The sequence below is a fragment of the Mobula hypostoma genome, chromosome 12 (assembly GCF_963921235.1).
Source record: "Mobula hypostoma chromosome 12, sMobHyp1.1, whole genome shotgun sequence".
Classification (NCBI taxonomy): domain Eukaryota; kingdom Metazoa; phylum Chordata; class Chondrichthyes; order Myliobatiformes; family Myliobatidae; genus Mobula; species Mobula hypostoma.
The window spans coordinates 6,346,839-6,368,457 of NC_086108.1; the positions used below are offsets into that span (position 1 = coordinate 6,346,839).

Below are 21,619 nucleotides of genomic sequence, written 5' to 3' on the forward strand. Positions count from 1 at the left end.
AGTGACAAGAAAAAGAAATTTAAAAAAAGAGAAAAAACCCTCCTTCCCCTCTGCCCACCAGCTTTTTAATTCCGACAACTTCCCCCTTCTTTCTCAGTCCTGAAGTAGGTTCTCGGCCTGAAACGTTGACTGTTTATTCATTTCCACAGTTGTGGCCTGACTGCTGAGTCTCTCCAGCATTTTGCATGTGTTGCAAAAGAAATTATCAGTTAGAAATCTCTCCCAGCAGCACCCCACGTGTGACCATGGTGATGAAAACCCTTAATGCTCCACGTAATAATCTGGAAGTGTAGCAAGAGCAGATTTTTTGGATTAATGTATGTTACTTTGGTTATGACTCCAAACACAAAAGTGACCAGTGTCTCTACTTCCCTGGGAGCCTTAAGAAATTCAACAAAGGATGTACTGATATTGGAGAGGGGTCAAAAGAGGTCTTGTCATATGCAGAGTGTTTGATGGCTCTGGGCCTCTACTCACTGGAATTCAGAATGAGGGGTGACCTCATTGAAATCTATCGAATGTTGAAAGGCCTCGATAGAGTGGATGTGGAGAGGATGTTTCCTATGGTGGGGCAGTCTAGGACCAGAGGACACAGCCTGAAAAATGAGGGGTGTCCTTTTGGAACAGAGATTAGGAGGAATTTCTTTAGCCAGAAGTGGTGAATCACTGGAATTTGTTGTCACAGGCAGCTGTGGAGGCCAAATCACTGGGTATATTTAAGGCAGAGATTGATAGGTTCTTGATTAGTCAGGGCTTTAAGGGATACGGGGAGAAGGCAGGAGATTGGGGCTGAGAGGAAAAATGGATCAGCCATGGTGAAATGGCGGAGCAGATTCGATGGGCCAAATGGCCTAATTCTGCTCCTATATCTTATGGTCTTATGACCCCTTTGAAACACCAGTTTTTAGTGATAAAACAGAAAACACCCTATCTTGATGCATAATGACTTAGTCAGGCAACTGCTCTGAATGTGACTGCAAGAAACTGCTGAAGGTTGTGGACATAGCTCAGCGCATCACAAAAAAACAGCTTCCCTCTATGGAATCCGTCTATACTTCTCAGCTGCCCGTACAATCCAAGACCATAAGACAGGAGCAGAATTAGGCCATTCGGCCCTTTGAGTATGCTTCACGATTTGATCATGGCTGATACATTTCGCCCCTCTCCTGCTCCTGTATTTTCCCCATAACCTTTCACACCCCGACATATCAAACACCTGTCAACCTCCACCTTAAATGCACCCCAGTGACCTGGCCTCCCAGGTGGCGAGATAAAATTCAAATTCACTATAATTCACCACCCTCTGGCTAAAGAAATTTTTCATCATTTTCCTTCTAAATATGTACGTCTTTACCAAAGTAAAGTGCTCCTTCCCTCCGCTAGCCTGCAGGTCACCCTGGGGCAAGGTGCAGCACCTGCTTAGCCCCCCACCTCGGATCAGGGTCACGTGAAGCCATGGGAGCAGGTGGTGGATGGTTGTATGAGCAGCCGGTGCAGATCACAAGTCCTGGTTATGCGACCACTGTCGCCAGGCAGACAATCTTTGAAGAGTATGTCACTGCCCAGAAGAAGGCAATGGCAAACCACTGCTGTGGAAAAATTTGCCAAAAACTATCATGGTCGTGGAAAGACCGTGATCGCCCACGTCATATGTCTTGGCACATAATGATGATGTCACACGATATGGCACAGAATGAATGAATGTCTTGGCCTCCATTGCCACCGGAGGCAATGCATTCCACAAATTCACCAGCCTCTGGCTAAAGAAATTCTTCCTCATCTTCATTCTAAACAGACGTCCCTCTATTCTGAGGCTGTGTCATAGAAACATAGAAAATAGGTGCAGGAGTAGGCCATTCGGCCCTTCGAGCCTGCACCGCCATTTATTATGATCATGGCTGATCATCCAACTCAGAACCCCGCACCAGCCTTCCCTCCATACCCCCTGACCCCCATAGCCACAAGGGCCATATCTAACTCCCTCTTAAATATAGCCAATGAACTGGCCTCAACTGTTTCCTGCCGCAGAGAGTTCCACAGATTCACCACTCTCTGTGTGAAGAAGTTTTTCCTCATCTTCATCCTAAAAGGCTTCCCCTTTATCCTCAAACTGTGATCCCTCGTTCTGGACTTCCCCAACATCGGGAACAATCTTCCTGCATCTAGCCTGTCCAATCCCTTTAGGATTTTATACGTTTCAATCAGATCCCCCTTCAATCTTCTAAATTCCAATGAGTACAAGCCCAGTTCATCCAGTCTTTCTTCATATGAAAGTCCTGCCATCCCAGGAATCAATCTGGTGAACCTTCTTTGTACTCCCTCTATGGCAAGGATGTCTTTCCTCAGATTAGGGGACCAAAACTGCACCCAATACTCCAGGTGTGGTCTCACCAAGGCCTTGTACAACTGCAGTAGTACCTCCCTGCTCCTGTACTCGAATCCTCTTGCTATAAATGCCAGCATACCATCTGCCTTTTTCACCGCCTGCTGTACCTGCATACCCACTTTCAAGGACTGGTGTATAATGACACCCAGGTCTCGTTGCACCTCCCCTTTTCCTAATCGGCCACCATTCAGATAATAATCTGTTTTCCTATTTTCGCCACCAAAGTGGATAACTTCACATTTATCCACATTAAATTGCATCTGCCATGAATTTGCCCACTCACCCAACCCATCCAAGTCACCCTGCATCCTCTTAGCATCCTCCTCACAGCTAACACTACCGCCCAGCTTCGTGTCATCCGCAAACTTGGAGCTGCTGCATTTAATTCCCTCATCCAAGTCATTAATATATATTGTAAACAACTGGGGTCCCAGCACTGAGCCTTGTGGTACCCCACTAGTCACTGCCTGCCATTCTGAAAAGGTCCCATTTATTCCCACTCTTTGCTTCCTGTCTGCTAACCAATTCTCTATCCACATCAATACCTTACCCCCAATACCGTGTGCTTTAAGTTTGCACACTAATCTCCTGTGTGGGACCACTAATCTCCTGTGTGTGTCCTCTCCCCCACCAACAGAAACATCCTCTCCACATCCACTCTATCTAGGCTTTTCAACATTCAATATGTTTCAATGAGATCCCCCCACCCATTCCTCTGAATTTGAGTGAGAAGAGGCCCGGAGCCATCAAACGCTCCTCATATGACAAGCCTTTCAATCCAGGAATTATTTTTGTGAACCTCCTTAGAACCTACTCCAATGTCTTAACTTCTCACTGCTTCAGTAAAGTAACCAGCATAATGAAAGACCCCACCCTAACCCAGACATTCTCTCTCCTACTCTCGCCCATCAGGCAGAGTATTTAAAAGCCAGAAAGCACACACCACCAGGCACAAAGACAGCTCCAATCAAGCTGTTACAAGACTTCAGTGAAGCCCTAGTACGAAAAGATGGACTCTTGATCATACAATCTACCTGGTTATGACCTTGCACCTTGTCGTCTGCCTGCACTGCACTTTCTCTGTAATCATAACTCTATTCTGCAGACTGTTATTGTTTTTCTTTGTACAACCTCAATGCACTGTTGTGATGAAATGATCTGTATGAATGTGCAAAACAAAAATTTTCACTGCATCTCGGTACATATGCCAATGATTAACCAATTTACCAATTTTGAATTGTTGCACTGAAGTCCAAAGTTCAATGTAAATTTATTATCAGAGTGCATATATGTCACCATATACAACCCTAAGATTCATTTTCTTGCTGCATAATCTACAACAGGATCAATGAAAGATCAACCAGAGTGCAGAAGACAACAAACTGTGCAAATGTAAATATAAATAAACACCAATTAATAACAAGAACATGAGATATTGAGATAAAGAGTCCTTAAAGTGAGATCAGTAGTTGTGGGAACATTCCAATGATGGGGTAAGAGAGTGAAGTTATCCCATTTTGTTCAGGAGCCTGATGGTTGAGGGGTAGGAACTGTTCTTGAACCTGGTGGTGTGAGTCTTGAGGCTCCTCTACCTTCTACTTGATGACAGCAGCGAGAAGAGAGCATGGCCCTGATGATGGATGCTGCTTTCCTACGACAGCGTTTCCTATAAACTTGCTCATTGGTTGGGAGGGCTTTACCTGTGATGTACTGGACTGAATCCTACCTTTTGTAGGATTTTCTATGAATACAGCAAGTTTAAAGTGAGCGGGGCCTGGGTCTACTTACATTTCTGACCATAACCCTAACCCCAGCCACACACCTGTCCCCAATTCTGTACATACACCCCGACTGCACTGGGACTTCTGGCTCACATTCTGGACTAATGCGTGAACCACTGGGATTTCCAAACAATCAGATAGAGCCATAGAAAAGTAGAGCACACAAACAGGCCCTTTGGCCCTTCTAGTCTGTGCAGAACCATTTAAACTGACTACTCTCATCGATCTGCACCAGGACCATAGTCCTCCATACCCCTACCATCCATGTACCTAGCTAAACTTCTCTCAAATGCTGAAATTGAGCCTGTGTGCACTGGCAGCTCATTCTACACTCTCACAACCCGCTGAGTAAAGAAGTTTCCCCTCAAACATTTTACCTTTCACCCTTAACCCATACCTCAATCAAATCTCCCCTCAATCTTCTACAATAAAGTCCTAACCTATTCAATCTTTTCTTACAACCCAGGTCCTTCAGTCCCGGCAACATCTTGGTAAACTTGCTCTGTACCCTTTCAACCTTATGTTGGAATATTCAGCGTTTACTCTAAGAAGTCAGTCTGTTTCTGTCATAAGCAGCACTGTAGTGTGGTGGTTAGCACAACACTTTACAGGACCGGTGACGTGGGTTCAATTCCCACTGCTGCCTGTCAGGAGTTTGTACGTTCTCCCCGTGATCTCGTGGGTTTCCCCTGGGTGCTCCGGTTTCCTCCCAAAGTCCAAAGCATACCGGTTGGTAGGTTAGCTGATCATTGTAAATTATCCTGTGATTAAGCTAGGGTTAAAATTGGGGGTTGCTGGGCAGTGTGGCTCGAAGGGCTGGAATAACATATTCCATGCTGTATCTCAATAAGTAAATAAATGAATGCCGCACACTGAGTGCCAGTTTATCTTTGCACATTCAGAACAGACTTCTGCCCCACAACAGATGCTGACACTCTGCACAATGGGAACATAGCAGAGAAAGCTCTAAAGATGCTACAAACACCCGACAGGTTGGGCAGGAGCTGTGGAGAGGGAAACAGGTTTAACATTTCAGTTTGATGATCTTTTATTACTGCTCATTTAAGAGGCTGTTAGGATATGCAGGGGATGGAGGGGTTTGGCTATGTGCAGGCAAAAGAGGTTAAATTTGATTCAGCATTGTGTTCAGTACAGGCATTATGGGCCGAAGGGCTGTTCCCGTGATGTATTCTATGTTTCACCATACACTCATTGGTCACTTTATTGGTACATCTGTACATCTCCTCATTAATGTAAATATCTAATCAGCCAATCATGTGGCAGCAACTCAATGCACAAGAGCACACAGACATGGTCAAGAGGTTCAGTTGCTGTTTGAACCAAACGTCAGAATGGGCAAGAAATGTGATCTAAGTGGTGATAGTTGTGCTAGATGGGGTGGTCTGAGTATCTTCTGGGATTTTCACACACAACAATCTCTAGCACTTTCAGAAAATTGTGCGAAAAACAAAAAATTATCCAGTGGGCAGTAGTTCTGTGGTAAAAACGCCTTGTTAATGAAAGAGGTCAGAGGAGAATGACCAGATTGGTTCAAGCTGACAGGAAGGCAAGAGTAACTCAAAACACCACATGCTACAACAGTGGTGTGCTAAAGACATGGGCGATCATGGTCTTTCCATGGTCAAGATTGTTCTTGGCAAATTTTTCTATAGAAGTGGTTTGCCATTGCCAAGACAGGCAACACCAGCCATTATCAATACTCTTCAGAGATTGTCTGCCTGGCGTCAGTGGTCACATAACCAGGACTTGTGATCTGCACCAGCTGCTCATAAGACATAGAAACATAGAAATCCTACAGCACAATACAGGCCCTTTGGCCCACAAAGCTGTGCTGAACATGTCCTTACCTTAGAAATTACCTAGGCTTACCCATAGCCCTCTATTTTTCTAAGCTCCATGTATCCATCCAGGAGTCTCTTAAAAGACCCTATCGTTTCCGCCTCCACCACTGCCGCTGGCAGCCCATTCCACGCACTCACCACTCTCTGCATAAAAAACTTACCCCTGATATCTCCTCTGCATCTACTTCCAATCACCTCGGAATCCACTGTGCCCTCTTGTGCTAACCATTTCAGCCCTGGGAAAAAGCCTCTGACTATCCACACGATCAAAGCCTCTCATCTTATACACCTCTATCAGGTCCCCTCTCATCCTCCGTCACTCCAAGGAGAAAAGGCCGAGTTCACTCAACCTATTCTCATAGGGCATGCTCCCCAATCCAGGCAACATCCTTGCAAATCTCCTCTGCACCCTTTCTGTGGTTTCCACGTCCTTCCTGTAGTGAGGCGACCAGAACTGAGCACAGTACTCCAAGTGGGGTCTCACCAGGGTCCTATATAGCTGCAACAACCATCCACCACCTGCTCACATGGCTTCACGTGACCCTGATTGGGGTGCTACACCTTGCCCAAGGGCGATCTGCAGGCTAGCGGAGGGAAGGAGCGCCTTACACCTTATTTGGTAGAGACGTATCTCATCCCGCCCCTCTGACATATATGTACTTTGATTATAAATTTACTTAGAACAGTGAGGATACCATCCATGGAGTCACGGCTGACAACACGACTGTTGAAGGTTACCTCTGCACTCTGGATGGAGGGGCAAACACTCCATACTTCGGGGAACAAGTGTAGTATCGAACTCCAAACACCGAGCCGTCATGCTTCCCGGTCGCCTTGTCCAGCTCTATCCCATACCAGTATCCTGAGGGGACAACAGGTGAACAGTGACAACGGTCAGTGGGAGATACTCCACACCAGCAAAGGTCAAGATTCAAGGTAATTTGTTACGTGTACATCAAAACATACAATAAAATACACTGTTTGCATTAACAACCAACACACCCAAGGATGTGCTGGGGGCAGCCCGCAAGTAGTGCCACACATTCCGGCGCCAATTTAACACATCCACAATGCTCGGCAGAACAACACAGAACACAACAGTTGCAGATACGGACAGAGAAACGGCAGATGGAGCTTAACCCAGATGAAGAAGATGGGGCAATGTTAAGATGGCGCTAAATGGCGACGTCTTTGCTTGACTCTTCAGAAACAGCTTTATTTCTATCTTTGACATCTCTTTTTTTTTCCTTTTCAGGGTGTGGAGAGGTTCTTTTGAAGACCCTGACCTTGAGTTACACTCTGACTTTGGTTCTGTGCAGGAAAGGGACCCGCTCTCAGGGCCTCACAACCGGCCACTTTTTGATGTCCTAAGGACGCGGCCTGGAAGATGAGTATGCTTTCAGAGTTCCAGGATTTCATGGCTCTGGGGACATGTTGATTCTCGGCCAGTGCCCCTGACTGAAGCGTCACAGGAGAACACGGAACATCAGGAGCAGCGGGTTAGCTGCCAGGGGTTTTGTGTCCAGAGAGCTGTGCCTTTTTGGTGCCGACTCTCTGGGCTCAGAGCTCAGAAAAAGTGACACAACAAATGTTTAACATTGTAAATCAGCCAGTTGTTTGTTGTGTCTCCCCTCTCGCTGTGAAATGGGAACACCTGTTTTTCCCTTACCAAGGAGAGAGAGAGAGCCTGTGGTATGTTGAAATATCAGGTGAATGTGCAGTTTTTAGGGTACTGCAAGTCTGTGTCTTTATTGTTGCTATGATGTACGCTTGAGTGCTCGGTGGAGGGAGCTGATTTTTTTTTGCTAGTGGAGGTGAGGGGTTGTTGCTTTGCTGCTGCTTGTGCATGGGAGGGGGAGCTGGGGGGGACTTTGTGGTTCTAATGTTTTAACTGTCATTCATTCTACATGGATGTTTGCGAAGAAAAAGAATTTCAGGATGTATATTGCATACATTTATCAGACATGAAATATGCCTATTGAAACGTGAGGTGTTGCACCTCGGCAGGGCAAATGCAAGGAGACAGTACACTCTTAAGGGCAAGGTCCTTAACAGTGTTGCTAAGAAGAGAGATCTTGGAATCCAAGTTCATAGCTCCTTGAAAGTGGCTACACATGTCGATGAGGTGGTTAAGAAGGCTTATGGAATGCTTACTTTTATTAGTCAAGGCATTGAGTTCAAAAGTTAAGAGGTTATGTTGCAACTTTATAAAACTCTGGTGAGCCACAACTGGAATACTGCATGCAATTCTGATCGCCTCACTATAGGAAGCATGTTGGAGATCATGCAGAAAAGATTTCTGGTTTAGAGGGTATGTCATCAATATGTTGGGTCCAGGATAGATCCTCAGATATATTGACACCTAGGTCTATATCGGTTGTTTGTCAGTGAGTGCTTTCATAAATTCTATTGTGTTTCCTTATTCTCCTGTAAACGCCTGTAAGAAAATGAATCTCGGGGTAGTATATGGTGACATATATGTACTTTAATAAAATTTACATTGTCTTATTCAATGCAGCTACAAAGAAAACAATACATTAGGACTTTGACGAGATTTGGTATGTCACCAAAGACTCTTCCAACTTCCTGCAGACGTACTATGGAGGACATTCTAACTGGCTGCATCACTGTCCGGTATGGGTTGTCAGGGGGAGGGTGGAGGTTCTGCACAGGATTGAAATAAGCTGCAGAGAGTTGTAAACTCAGTCAGCTCCAATGTGGGAATTAGCCTCTGTAATACCCAGGACATCTTAAAGGTGTCTCAAAAAGCTGGCATCCATTATTAAAGACCCCCATCACCCAGGACATGCCTTGTTCTCATTGCTACCATCAGGTAGGAGGTACAGGAGCCTGAAGACACACACTCAATGATTCAGGAACAGCTTCTTCCCCTCTGTCATCAGATTTCCGAATAGAGACTGAATCCAAGAATACTATCTCACCACTTTAATTTCTTTTTTTGCACTACTTATTTAATCTAACTATTTAACCGGAATCAGAATCAGCTTTATTATCACCAGCATGTGACATGAAATTTGTTAACTTAGCAGCAGCAGCTCAATGCAATACTTAATATAGAAGAGAAAAAAAAATAAAATAAATACATAACTTACAGTATACATATATTGAATAGGTTAAAAAAGTGCAAAAAAACCCAGAAATAATGTATATTTTAAATAAGTGAGGTAGTGTCCAAGGGTTCAATGTCCATTTAGGAATCGGATGGCAGAGGGGAAGAAGCTGTTCCTGAATCGCTGAGTGTGTGCCTTCAGGCTTCTGTACCTCCTACCTGATGGTAACAGTGAGAAAAGGGCATGTCCTGGGTGCTGGAGGTCGTTAATAATGGATGCTGCCTTTCTGAGACACCGCTCCCTAAAGACATCCTGGGTGCTTTGTAGGCTAGTACCCAAGATGGAACTGACTAGATTTACAACCTTCTGCAGCTTCTTTCAGTCCTGTGCAGTAGCCCCTCCATACCAGACAGTGATGCAGCCTGTCAGAATGCTCTCCACAGTACATCTATTGAAGTTTTTGAGTGTATTTGTTGACATGCCAAATCTCATCAAACTCCTAATGAAGTATAGCCACTGTCTTGCCTTCTTTATGACTACATCAATATGTTGGGACCAGGTTAGATCCTCAGAGATCTTGACACCCAGGAACTTGAAGCTCCTCACTGTCTCCACTTCTGATCCCTCTATGAGGATTGGTATGCGTTCCTTCGTCTTACCCTTCCTGAAGTCCACAATCAGCTCTTTCGTCTTACCGATGTTGAGTGCCAGGTTGTTGCTGCGACACCACTCCACCAGTTGGCATACCTCTCTCCTGTACACCCTCTCTTCACTACCTGAGATTCTACCAACAATGCTTGTATTATCAGCAAATTTGTAGATGGTATTCGAGCTATGCCTAGCCACACAGTCATGTGTATATAGAGTAGAGCAGTGGGCTAAGCACACACCCCTGAGGTGCACCAGTGATGTCAGCGAGGAGGATATGTTATCACCAATCCACACAGATTGTGGTCTTCCAGTTAGGAAGTTGAGGATCAAATTGCAGAGGGAGGTACAGAGGCCCAGGTTCTGCAACTTCTCAATCAGGATTGTGGGAATGATGGTATTAAATGCTGAGCTATAGTCAACGAACAGCATTCTGACACAGGTGTTTGTGTTGTCCAGGTGGTCTAAAACCATGAGGGGAGCCATTGAGATTGCATCTGCCATTGACCTATTATGGTGATAGGAAAATTGCAATGGGTCCAGGACCTTGTTGAGGCGGGAGTTCATTCTAGTCATGACCAACCTCTCAAAGCATTTCATCACTGTCGATGTGAGTGCTACCAGGCGATAGTCATTAGGACAGCCTACAATATTCTTCTTAGGCACTGGTATAATTGTTGCTTTTTTGAAGCAAGTGGGAACTTCCGCCCAAAGCAGTGAGAGGTTGAAAATGTTCTTGAATACTCCCGCTCGTTGGTTGGCACAGGTTTTCAGATATATACCTAATGTAAATTCACACCTTTTTTCTATATTATTATGTATTACATTGAACTGCTGGGGTAAGGTCAACAAATTTCACAACATATGCTGATGATATTAAACCTGATTCTGATTCTTCAATGCAGCCAAACATCAAGCCCTTAAAAACTGGAATTCTCTTTATAAACCTCCCCCCCCCATCCCCGCTCTCTCCCTTTGTAAGTTGCTCCTTAAGGCTTACCCACTTTACCAATAAGTTGGTCAACAGTTCTTGGTTCGCTATGGGTCTTGATGTCATGACCTTTGATGTCACTACTGCAAAGCACCTTGGGACATTTTACCATATTAAGGTTGCTACAAAGGTTTAGATGCTACAAATAAAGAGGCTGCCTTGTGCTATTTCAGTTGCCACACTACAAGAAGAAAGTAGATGCACAGCAGAGAATCACCAGGATATTGCCTGGAATAGAGAATACTTGTAAAGAGAGGTTGGAAAAACTTGGGCAACACGCACAAAATGCTGGAGGAACTCAGTAGGTCAGGCAGCATCTACGGAGGGGAATGAACAGTTTTTCTTTAAGACAACCATGACCTCTTTGTTCCTTCTCTCTTTTCCTCTGCTTCTTAGCTCTTGTAATACTTAATAAATGGCCATGAGCAGCAGGTTTATGCCTCTTTCTTGACTTCTAAGAAGAAGTGGCCAAGTGGTTAAGGCATTGGACTAGCAATCTGAAGGTTGTGAGTTCGAGCCCCAGCCGAGGCAGCATGTTGTGTCCTTGAGCAAGGCACTTAATCACACAGTACTCTGCAACAACACCGGTGCCAAGCTGTATGGGTCCTAATGCCCTTCCCTTGGACTACATTGGTGTCGTGGAGAGGGGAGACTTGCAGCATGGGCAACTGCTGGTCCTCCATACAACCTTGCCCAGGCCTACGCCCTAGAGAGTGAAGACTTTCCAGGCACAGATCCATGGTCTCGCAAGACTAACGGATGCCTTAAAAAGAAGAAGTGGAGAGGGTCAGTAACTTTCAATTCCTCCATGTTATCATTTCAGAGGAGCTGTCCTGGGCCCAGCACGCAAGTGCAATTATGAAGAAAGCAAAGGGGTTTGCTGGGATTTGACATGACACCTAAAATTGGTGATATATGTGTATTTTGATTTTAAAATTTTCTTTGAACTTTTTCCAGATTATTAACCACTTGGATCCATAAAACCACAAGATATAGGAGCAGAATTAGGACACCTGGCTCATCAAGTCTGCTCCACCATTTGATCATGGCTGATCCATTTTCCTCTCAACCCATTCTCCTGCCTTCACCTCGTAACCTTTCGCACCATGGCTAATCTGACTGAAGAAATTTCTCCTCATCTCTGCTCTAAATGGACATCTTCGATTTTGAGGCTGTGCCCTCTGGCCCTAGAGGGCAAATTCCTCCTCATCTCCACTCTAAATGGACATCCTTCTGTTTTGAGGCTGTGCCCTCTGGTCCTAGAGGGCAAATTCCTCCTCATCTCCACTCTAAATGGAAAACCCTCCATTTTGAGGCTGTGACCTCTGATCGTAGAGGGCACAGCCTCAGCAAGGCCCCGGTTCTTAACAAAGAAAATTGCACTGTAGATTTTATTGCCCACTCATATCCTTTCTGCCAATCCCTGTACCCTGAAAGACAGGGGGGTGAACCCCTAGGAACCCCTCCGCCTTTCAAAGTGGTTCGTTTTCCATAGAACAAGGGCTCCAAAAAAAAAAACCGTCCCAATAGTGAACAACTAGAACACAGGAACTCACAAACACCACACCCCAGCTTCACACACCTGGTGCAAAGTCCGTTTTGCCATAATACCGAATAATTCCCGGCTTCTGCCCGGCCACCAGGACCTGGTCTCCAATCTTGATCTTCGTGCCCTCAGGGTCCAGGCTGCCCACCGACAGGGACTTTCTTCTCAAGGCTGTGGAGAGGTACAGGTATGGAGGAACAGGTACCAAGGTGAAATGGTTAGTAATCAAAGAGAGATCTCTGGCACAGTGAGTGTAATGCTTTATAGCATCAGCTGTACGATCGGGGTTCAATTGCAACTGCTGTCTGTAAGGGAGTTTGTACATTCTCCCCATGGCTGCATGGGTTTCCCCCCAGTGCTTCGGTTTACAACCACAGTCCAAAGGCATACCAGTTAGGGGTTAGTAAGTTGAAGCCATGCTATGCTTGCACCAGAAATGTGGTGACACTTGCAGGCTGATTTGATTGGATGAAAATTACACATTTCACTGTATGCTTTTATCATACAGCTGTCAGGCTCTTCAACCAAAGGGGATAACTTCACTCAAACTTTGCTTGCCTCGTCACTGAAATGTTCCCACAACCAAGGAACTCCCTTTCAAGGACTCTCCAGCTCATGTTCTCGATATTTATGGCTTATTTGTTTATTATTATTATTTCTTCCTGTTTATATTTGCACAGTTTGTTGTTGTCTGCTCTCTGGCTAAATGCCCAAGTTGGGTGGACTTTCATTGATTCTGTTATAGTTATTATTCTACAGGTTTGTTGAGATTGCCCACAAGAAAATGACTCTCAGGAATGGATATGGTGACAGATATGTTCTTTAATAATAAATTTACTTTGAACTTTGAGATAAACCTAATCTTTATAAAATTCAGTGTGCGGCCCCACTTTAAATAACAGGCCTCCTCCACTCCCCTCCTCCATCCCAACCCCTCAATACACATCCATCATTTGGGTATGGGTGCTTTCTTAGCCAATATTGGGGCCTTTGCAACTGTTAAACATTCAGGTTGTCAGTCAGCAGAGAGAACAAATAAAAAAGATGGCAAGGGAATATATCAGGGGTTTCACCACCCTCACTACATTGGATTTAACACTGAGGTTTCGGTTTCTTTAGTTAAAGTGATCATCATCCATTAACTAGACTCTGAAAACTTGCACTCACTGAACCACACTTCATTTACTTTGTGCATAAGGAGCACAGCATGGGGGCCCCAAGCAGTTCGGAACATTGAACAGAAATATGTCAATTTTATACAGAAATTGACTGCTTACATCCTCCAAGAAGATCACAACCTTGTCGTAGGGTTTGGAGTCCCATGAGAGCCCTGACCTGGAGAGCTATGTTGGCAGGAATCAGGACATTATGCTTTGGTTCTTAGTAGGGTCACCCATTGCCAAACAGGTCAAAGGGAAGAGGTCAGACTAAGACTGGCCCACTGGTCCTCCATGTTCTGGGGTTTGTTTGACCCTAACTGGTCAAACAAAACTGTTACGGAAACAGCAATGAAGAATCCTTCTACATCTGAGTGCGAGGGTATTCCTGAGTCTCCACCTGGGACTTTCCTGGCTGACAGTGGTTAAAAACTGAGAAGAAGCTACTGGCATAATAAAGGCAGCTCCAAATACCAGCAGATATGGAGGACCTTCATTGCTGCCTTAAATGCCAATGGCATAACATGCAGTAGAGTAGAGTGTCTAGTTGGATACAGGTATTGACCAATTGGTAACTTTCTGTATGTTCAAATTCTTACTTACATAATAAACCACCAATCACACGCCAACACCACAGGTATTAATAGCCAATAGAATTTATGCATTAACATCCAAAAATACTTCAGAATTAGTAAAGTAACTGACCAATAGTAAGTGTCATCCTAGAGTCCTTAATTTGCATCTTTATCTGGCCTCGGCATGTCAAATGACTCTGGTCCCTGCTAAGTACAGAGAAGCTATGCTCTTCAAGAGATCTTTCTTCAAAAGCCTCACTTGGCTGGATTGACTGCACACTAGATTCTACTGGATTGGACCATTGGTTAATCAGGCCAGCTTCTTATTTGGGACAACTCTTAAAGAACAAAAATGAAACAAGAAAATAGCTGGGATTCCCTCTACTTAATTGTGGTTGGTTGCTGCAGATTTGGCATTAAGCTGACAACTCGGCCTCATGAAACAGATAAAAGCCAAAGAAACAGGAAGGTTGTCACCCGATGCACCAAACAAGGTGTGGGGAGGAACTAATTAGGGCAGGAGACTTGCAGAGCTGTTTCTAACTTGCGTCAGTCGTGTGCACTTGTGTGCTCACTGTGCCTCAGCACAGTAACTGTACACAGTTTTTAAATAGCATCAGTCGAATGTACTTGTGTTCAAAAAGCAGAGATTTTTGTCACTAATAGTTGGCAAGAAATAAGCAGAGAGACAATTCAGGACTGTTGTGCTCATTGCGGTTTCAAGCATTCAGGCTTGGAGATGCCACAGAGAAAATGAAACAATTTCTCTACTTCAACAAGTTAGGAACTACAAAGAAGAAGGCATCAACAATCATCTTGAATGTTACAATGAGAATGAAGATTTGGAGGATACAACCGTTGATAACAAGGTATGAAGGCAGTCCATTATCTACACTAGGTGTCTGCACTGATTTTGTTCATTTACAGTCAATCAAAAGAACACAGCAGATGAATTCTGTCAATAATTATTAGGAACTAATACAGTTTTATATTACTGTACGAGTATCAGTAGTGTTCTATTTTGTACTGTATTTCATTTAAATGCATAATGTGTTATTCAGTTAAATGGTAGTGTGCCTTTTTTATACCTTTTTAAACTATTTTCATGAAAATTCAGCTAATTTGGGCAGCTGGTTAATTGCGCCAAAGTTGTACTGGTCCCGATATGTCCCTATTAACTGGAATCTACTCTATTTGTAAATTATCATTGCCTGGACATGACACTTTGCTGCCACTTCCACGAAGGCTCTTGGCTACAAAAGTGTTCATGTGTGGGTTACCAATGAACAAATAACAGTGGGCCTCTGGGTAGAGCCTCTGCCTTGGGTGCTGTCAATATGGAGTCTGTCCGTAGGTTTCCGCTGCATGGGGTTAATTGTGGAACAAACTTTTAATTGGCTATTTTTAGGTGGTACACATGGAATCACCCTTGGACAAGGTGTAGCACCCGCTTAGCCCGGTTAGGGTCACATTAAGCCATGGGAGTTGGTGGTGGATGGTTGTATGAGGAGCCAGCGCAGATCTCCCAAGTCTTGGCTATGCGACCAGGCAGACAACCTCTGAAGAATACTGATACTGGCTGGAGTCACTCGTCTTGCAAAGACACTGCCCAGAAGGCGGCAATGGCAAACCACTTCTGTAGAAAACTTTGCCGAGAACAATCATGGTCATGATCGCCCACATCACACAACATGGCACATAATGACGATGAAGACATACGGAATGCTAAACTTTATGGTGAATTTACATACTGACACCTAAATCCCTGGCTGCTCCCGTCTCCTCTCTCATCCCCAGGGCTTGCCGGTCAGTAGGTTCATTTGCACCTACTGGCAGGTGAGGGGCAGAATTTTGGGTGGAGGGATTGATGAGAATGTGGGGAGAGTACAAGGTGGGTTGAAGTAGAGTGAACGTGAAACTGATGGTCAAGCACAGACCCGATGGGCCGAAGAGCCTGCTTCCATGCCATGTGCATCTCTCTCTGGCTGAAATGGATTTAAACAGCCCATACAAACTGCTCACGTGATAAGTGCCCGATGCTTTTATACCTTTCCTTACGTGCACACCAAATAAAATTACCTTTCTTGTCCTTTTTGGCCTTCCCCGTCATCCGTGCAAAATCCATCCGGGGCGTTTTGGGTGTCGATGTGACCGAAGAAGGGGTTTGGTCAGGAATTTTGCTGATTTTAGACACGGGAGCAAAATAACCTGAGGAACAGATGCATAATAAAAGCATGAACGTTCTGCAAAGTGTTCTCGGGTGGCGGGGTGGAGATAAGATGACAAGATGTTTCATAAAGTGCTGGTGAACCAATTAGAAGCTGCAGATATTGGAGGAAGTATATCTTACAGGGAGAGGGGTGGAAATATGTATCTACCAAAGGAGGTGTAAGGCACTCCTTCCCTCCATTTAAACTGACTGCTCCCATCGACCTACACTGGGACCTTCCATACTCCTAACATCCAAACTTCTCTTAAACGTTGAAATTGAGCTTGTATGCACCTACTTGTGCTGGCAGCTCATTCCACACTCCATAAAAGGTCTCTATTCAATGAGGAAAATTAAAACAGATTTCTGTGGGGCGGCATGTTAGTGTAGTGGTTAGCCCAATGCTTTACAGTACTAGTGATCCAGGTTCAATTCCCACCACTGCCTGTAAGGAGATTGTACGTTCTCTCCCTGACCGCATGTGTTTCCTCCGGGTGCTCCAGTTTCCTCCCACAGTCCAAAGACATATGGATTAGGGTTACTAACATGCAGACTTGCTATGTTGATGACACCTGTTGAGCTACCCAGCGCAATCCTTACTGATTAGATTCGATCTGATGCAAACTGCACGTTTCACTGTATGTTTCGATGTTTCGACATACACGTGACAAATAAAACTAATTACTCTAACAGAAGTATCTCGCGTTTCTGCCGGGCCTGATGCAGCTTCCCCAAGGGCAGGGGGATGTTCCCAGGACAGAGGCTCCTTCCTTACCGTGCTTGGGAGGGCAGATGAAGTAGCTTATCCCTCCAACACTTCCATCGTTCTTCCCCTCAGGCTCGTCCAGCTCCACACCGACCCACTGGCCGCTGGCAAACTCGGTGGTGCCACAGAACCGCAGAGTTCCGGCCTGCAAAGAGCATATGGCTGCAGTGAGGCATCCTGGGACAGAACCGGCTTCTGTACTCGGGCTGTGAGCCCCTTATTTCGGCAAGGATGTGCCAACTTTGGAGCGGGATCAGAGGAGGTTCACAAGAATGATTCCAGGAATGAAAGAGTTATCATATGAGGAGCATTTGACGACTCTGGGCCTGTACTTACTGGAATTTCGAAGAATGAGGGGGCAACATCATTAAACTCTATTGAATGCTTAAAGGCCTAATAGAGTGGATGTGTAGAGAATGTTTCCTATGGTGGGAGAGTCTAAGACCAGAGGACACAGCCTCAGAACAGAGGGGTGTCCCTTAGAATGGAGATGAGGCATTATCCAGAGATTGGTGAATCTGTGGAATTCATTGCCACAAGCAGCTGTGGAGGTCAAGTCATTGTGTATATTTAAGGCAGAGGTTGATAGATTCTTGATTAGTCAGGGCATGAAGGGATATGGGGAGAAGAGAGGAGAATTGGGGCTGAGAGGAAAATGGATCAGCCATGAAGAAATGGCAGAGCAGACTCGATGGGCTGAATGGCCTACTTCTGCTCCTATGTCCCATGGTCTTATGGTCTTTTAAATAGCTCCTGGACTGGATTTTGGCCCATCAGATCCTTGCTGCTGTTGGCCACCTGTAATTCTTCAAATACACCCACAATGATTATCCAATCAAATATGTTTGCCTGTCCTGCCAAACACTGTGGTTTGCCATCAGGACTTGAAATCTTCCAGCATGTTGCAGGCAGGGTTGATTCAGGGGAACCTGTAGGTGGAGTATATTGAGATTGTTGGGCAGAGTGGTAAGCGCAACGCCATTACAGCCCAGGGCGTCGGATTTCAGATTAGGCTAGGATTAAATTGGACGACTGCTGGGTGGCACAGCTCAAAGGGCTGATTCCGTGCAGTATCTCAATAAATAAGTAAAAACATTGTGTGGGATCTGTTCCCTGGGAGGGCAGAATGGGCCTTAGTTCAACATTGTCCAGAAAAGAACTCTGTAATCCTTAGCAATATACTGCACATAAAATGCTGGAGGAACTGAGCAGGTTCGGGCAGCGTCTATGGAGGCGAGTAAACATTTCAGGCCAAGACCTTTCATTATGGGCTGAGCTTCCAGTAATTGCCCCCCTCTTCACTGTTCCCCATTTCTGTCTCCCTCTCTCTCAACTTCTCTCCTTCTCTGCCTGTAGCCTCTGTCTGGTGCTCCTCCTCCTCCTTCCCTTTCTTCAGTGGTCTTCCACCCTCTCCTGTCAGACTCCCCCTTCTCCAGCCCTGTATCTCTTTCACCCATCAACTTCTAGCTCTTTACTTCATCCCCTCCCCCCTCCCAGTTTCACCCATCACCTGCAAACTTGTACTTCTTCTTCTCATTCTGACCCCCGCCCCAACCTTCTTACTCTGACTTTTCCCCTCCTTTCCAGACCTGAAGAAGGGTCTCAGCCCAAAATGTTGTCTGTTCACACTATTCCATGGATGCTGCCTGGCCTGCTGAGTTCCTCCAGTAGTTTGTGTGTCCCGCTCTTGCCCCTTACCTTCTCCCCATCCACAAGGACGCGGTCCCCGAGTTTGAGGCCCAGCGAGGTGAGCATTAGGTTGCCGGGGATGTTGTCGTAGTTGGGCAGGGTGACCTTGGGGAGGTTGCAGCTCAGGGGCACGGCGTCCAATAACAGCTGTTTCAGCTCCTTGGCCACCATGGCTGCCTCGGCCTTGTCCAGGCTCATGTCCATTGGGTCGGGAACGACATCGGCGGGAACTTGCCCCTTGCGGTTCTGTTGGGCGGGAAAAGAGAGGAGCTTAAGAACAAAGCGAGCCTTAGGGATGGCATTCCTGCTGGACAGAGTGGGATCTCCGCTCGAGTCAGGAGTATCAAGTCCCAGCACACAGGCACTAAGAGACGACAGACAGACAAACACTGGGGCTTCAGGCCTCAGGCTCCACCAGAGACCCTGGGAACTGCATCGACTGGAACTGCACAACCGTGCATGCAATGGACAGAATGGACTTTGTGGCAAAGAGTTAATGATGTTCAAAGGAGCAGGTAGGGATAGGGAGGGAGGTACACAGGAAAGGAGAGGGACAGGGAGAGATGGAGGGAGTGGGACAGAGGGAGATGGGGGTTGGAGAGAGGGATGGAGGGAGATGTGTGGGAGAGAGGGACAGAGGGAGACAGGTGGGAGAAAGAGAGAGAGATGAGAAAGATGGGGGGAGAGAGGGACAGTGGGAGATGGAAAGAGGGGAACAGAGGGATGGGGAGACAAGGGAGAGAGGGATGGGGGAGACAGGAGAAGAGAGAGATGGAAAAAGATGGCAGGAGAGAGGTGGATGAAGGAAGGCGGGGCAGAGAGACGGGGAGATAGGGGAAGTGAGGGATGGTGGGAGATGGGGGAAGAGAGGGACGGGGAGACAGGGAGAGAGAGGGAGGGGGATGGGGAAAGTGAGGGACAGGGCAGACGGAGGAAGGGGAGTTGGGAGAGAGAGGGATGGGGGAGACAAGAGGAGAGATGGATGGGGAGGCAGAGAGAGGGACAGAGGGAGAGGGAGAGAGGGTCAGAGGGAGACGAGGGATGTAGAGAGTAGGACGGATGAGACTGGAGGGGGAGAGAGGGATGGAGGGAGAGGGAGAAAGGGTTGGGGATATGGAGGAAGAAAGAGTTACAGGGTAGATGGGGGAGAGGAATGGAGGGAAGGGGGTAGAAATGGACAGAGGGCCATCTCATGCCATCTTTTAGCTCCTCATTTGTTCCTACTTGCCTATACCTGCAAAGCACCTCTTTTTTATTCTCAAGCAGGGCTCAATATCTCTTGAAAACCAAGCTTTCCTACACCTGTGATCTTTACCTTTTATTCTGACAGGCCCATACAAGCTTTGCACTCTCAAAATTTCACTTTTGTCCCAATCTACACTTGTCATATCCTTCCAAAACAATCAAAAATGGCATTTCTCCAATTCAGAATCACAACCCACAGACCAGAAATAATTTTTTCCATATTTATTTTGAAACTAATGGCATCATAATCACTAGATGCAAAGTGTCCCCCCTACACAAACTTCTGTCACCTGCCCTGTCTCATACCCTGACAGCAGATCCACTATCGCACACTCTCTCGTCGGGACTTCTATGTACTGATTAAGGAAACATTCCTGAACACGTCCTGACAAACTCTACCCTATCTGCCCCTTTTATGGATTCCCAGTCAATGAGAAAAGTTAAAATCACCCTTATAACAACTTTATGTTTCTTGCAACAGTCTGTGATCTCTTTACAGATTTGTTCCTCTAAGTCCCTAGGACTGTTAGGTGGTCTGTAATATAGCCCCATTAACGTAGTCATACCTTTTTTTATTTCTCAGTTCCACGCACAATGCCTCATTAGATGAGTTCTTCAGTCTGCCCTGACCGAGCAGTGCCGTGACATTTCCCCTGACTAGTAATACCACCCCTCCCTCTCTGTCAAGTCTAAAACAACAGAGCCCTGGAATATCGAGCTGCCAGTCCTGCCCCTCCTGCAACCAAGTCTCACTAATAGCTATTTAAGTCCTCGATCCAGGACTTATATGCATCTAGAGTCAGGAAGCGAGCAAGCAGCATCATTGTAGACCCATCACACCCTGGACATCACCTGTTCCAACTCCTTCCTTCTGGTAGGCGCTTTAGATCACTGTATGCCAGGACAAATAGGTACAAGAACAGTTTCTTTCAGTATGCCATCAGTCTTATAAACACTTGAATTTTAGTCTATTATAAACCAAGTCCACCTGTACATACACAGGTATACCTCATTGTATACAGTTCACAATTATTTGCACTATTGTTTTGTTTGCTTTTTGATTCTGTACAGCGAGAGCTCAGGAAAACCGGCATCAAATTCCCTGTATGTGTCCACATACTTGGCGATAATAAAGGATTCTGATTAAATCATAATTCCACGTGTTGATGCATGCCCTGGCCTACCCAGAGAATAATCTAATAATTCCCTCCCACATAGCCCTCCATTTTCAAATCATCCAAAAAGTTCAAAGTTCGAAGTACATTTATTATCAAAGTATGTATAACCTTGAGATTTGTCTCTCTACAAGCAACCACGAAACAAAAATACTCAATAGAACCCATAAAAAATAAAACCATCCGCAGAAAGAGAAAAAATATCGTGCAAGCAACATTCTAAGAGTGTCTCAAATCTCAGAATCAGAATTAGAGTTAATATCACTGGCATTTGTCCTGAAATGTGTTGTTTTGTAGCAGAGGTACATTGAAGATGATGAATCTGCCTCTACCTCCTCCCCCAGCAGTGCTTTCCATGTGCCTCACAGCCTCTGTGCATAAAAACCTCCCTCTGACATCCCCCAGCACTTCCCTCCATTCACCTTAAAATTATCCTCCAAGCAGATGACAAACTTGTCGTAGGGTTTGGAGGTTTACGTGACCCGGAGAGCCATGCTGGCTGGAGTCAGGGCTTTGGC

At 45.6% G+C, this 21,619-nt stretch overlaps 1 protein-coding gene across 3 annotated transcripts in view; it reads right to left on the bottom strand.

The window, feature by feature from the left end:
* Nucleotides 1-21,619, bottom strand: part of clip3 (CAP-GLY domain containing linker protein 3) — a 74,132-nt gene that overhangs the window by 8,485 nt on the left and 44,028 nt on the right. For all 3 annotated transcript variants that reach the window (XM_063063557.1, XM_063063556.1, XM_063063555.1), the window contains 5 exons: nt 18,691-18,927; nt 17,002-17,137; nt 16,097-16,225; nt 12,322-12,456; nt 6,768-6,891 (listed from right to left, as the gene is read on the bottom strand). In XM_063063557.1, coding sequence (XP_062919627.1) covers nt 6,768-6,891; nt 12,322-12,456; nt 16,097-16,225; nt 17,002-17,137; nt 18,691-18,927 — 761 coding nt within the window. The remainder of the gene's footprint in view (nt 1-6,767; nt 6,892-12,321; nt 12,457-16,096; nt 16,226-17,001; nt 17,138-18,690; nt 18,928-21,619) is intronic.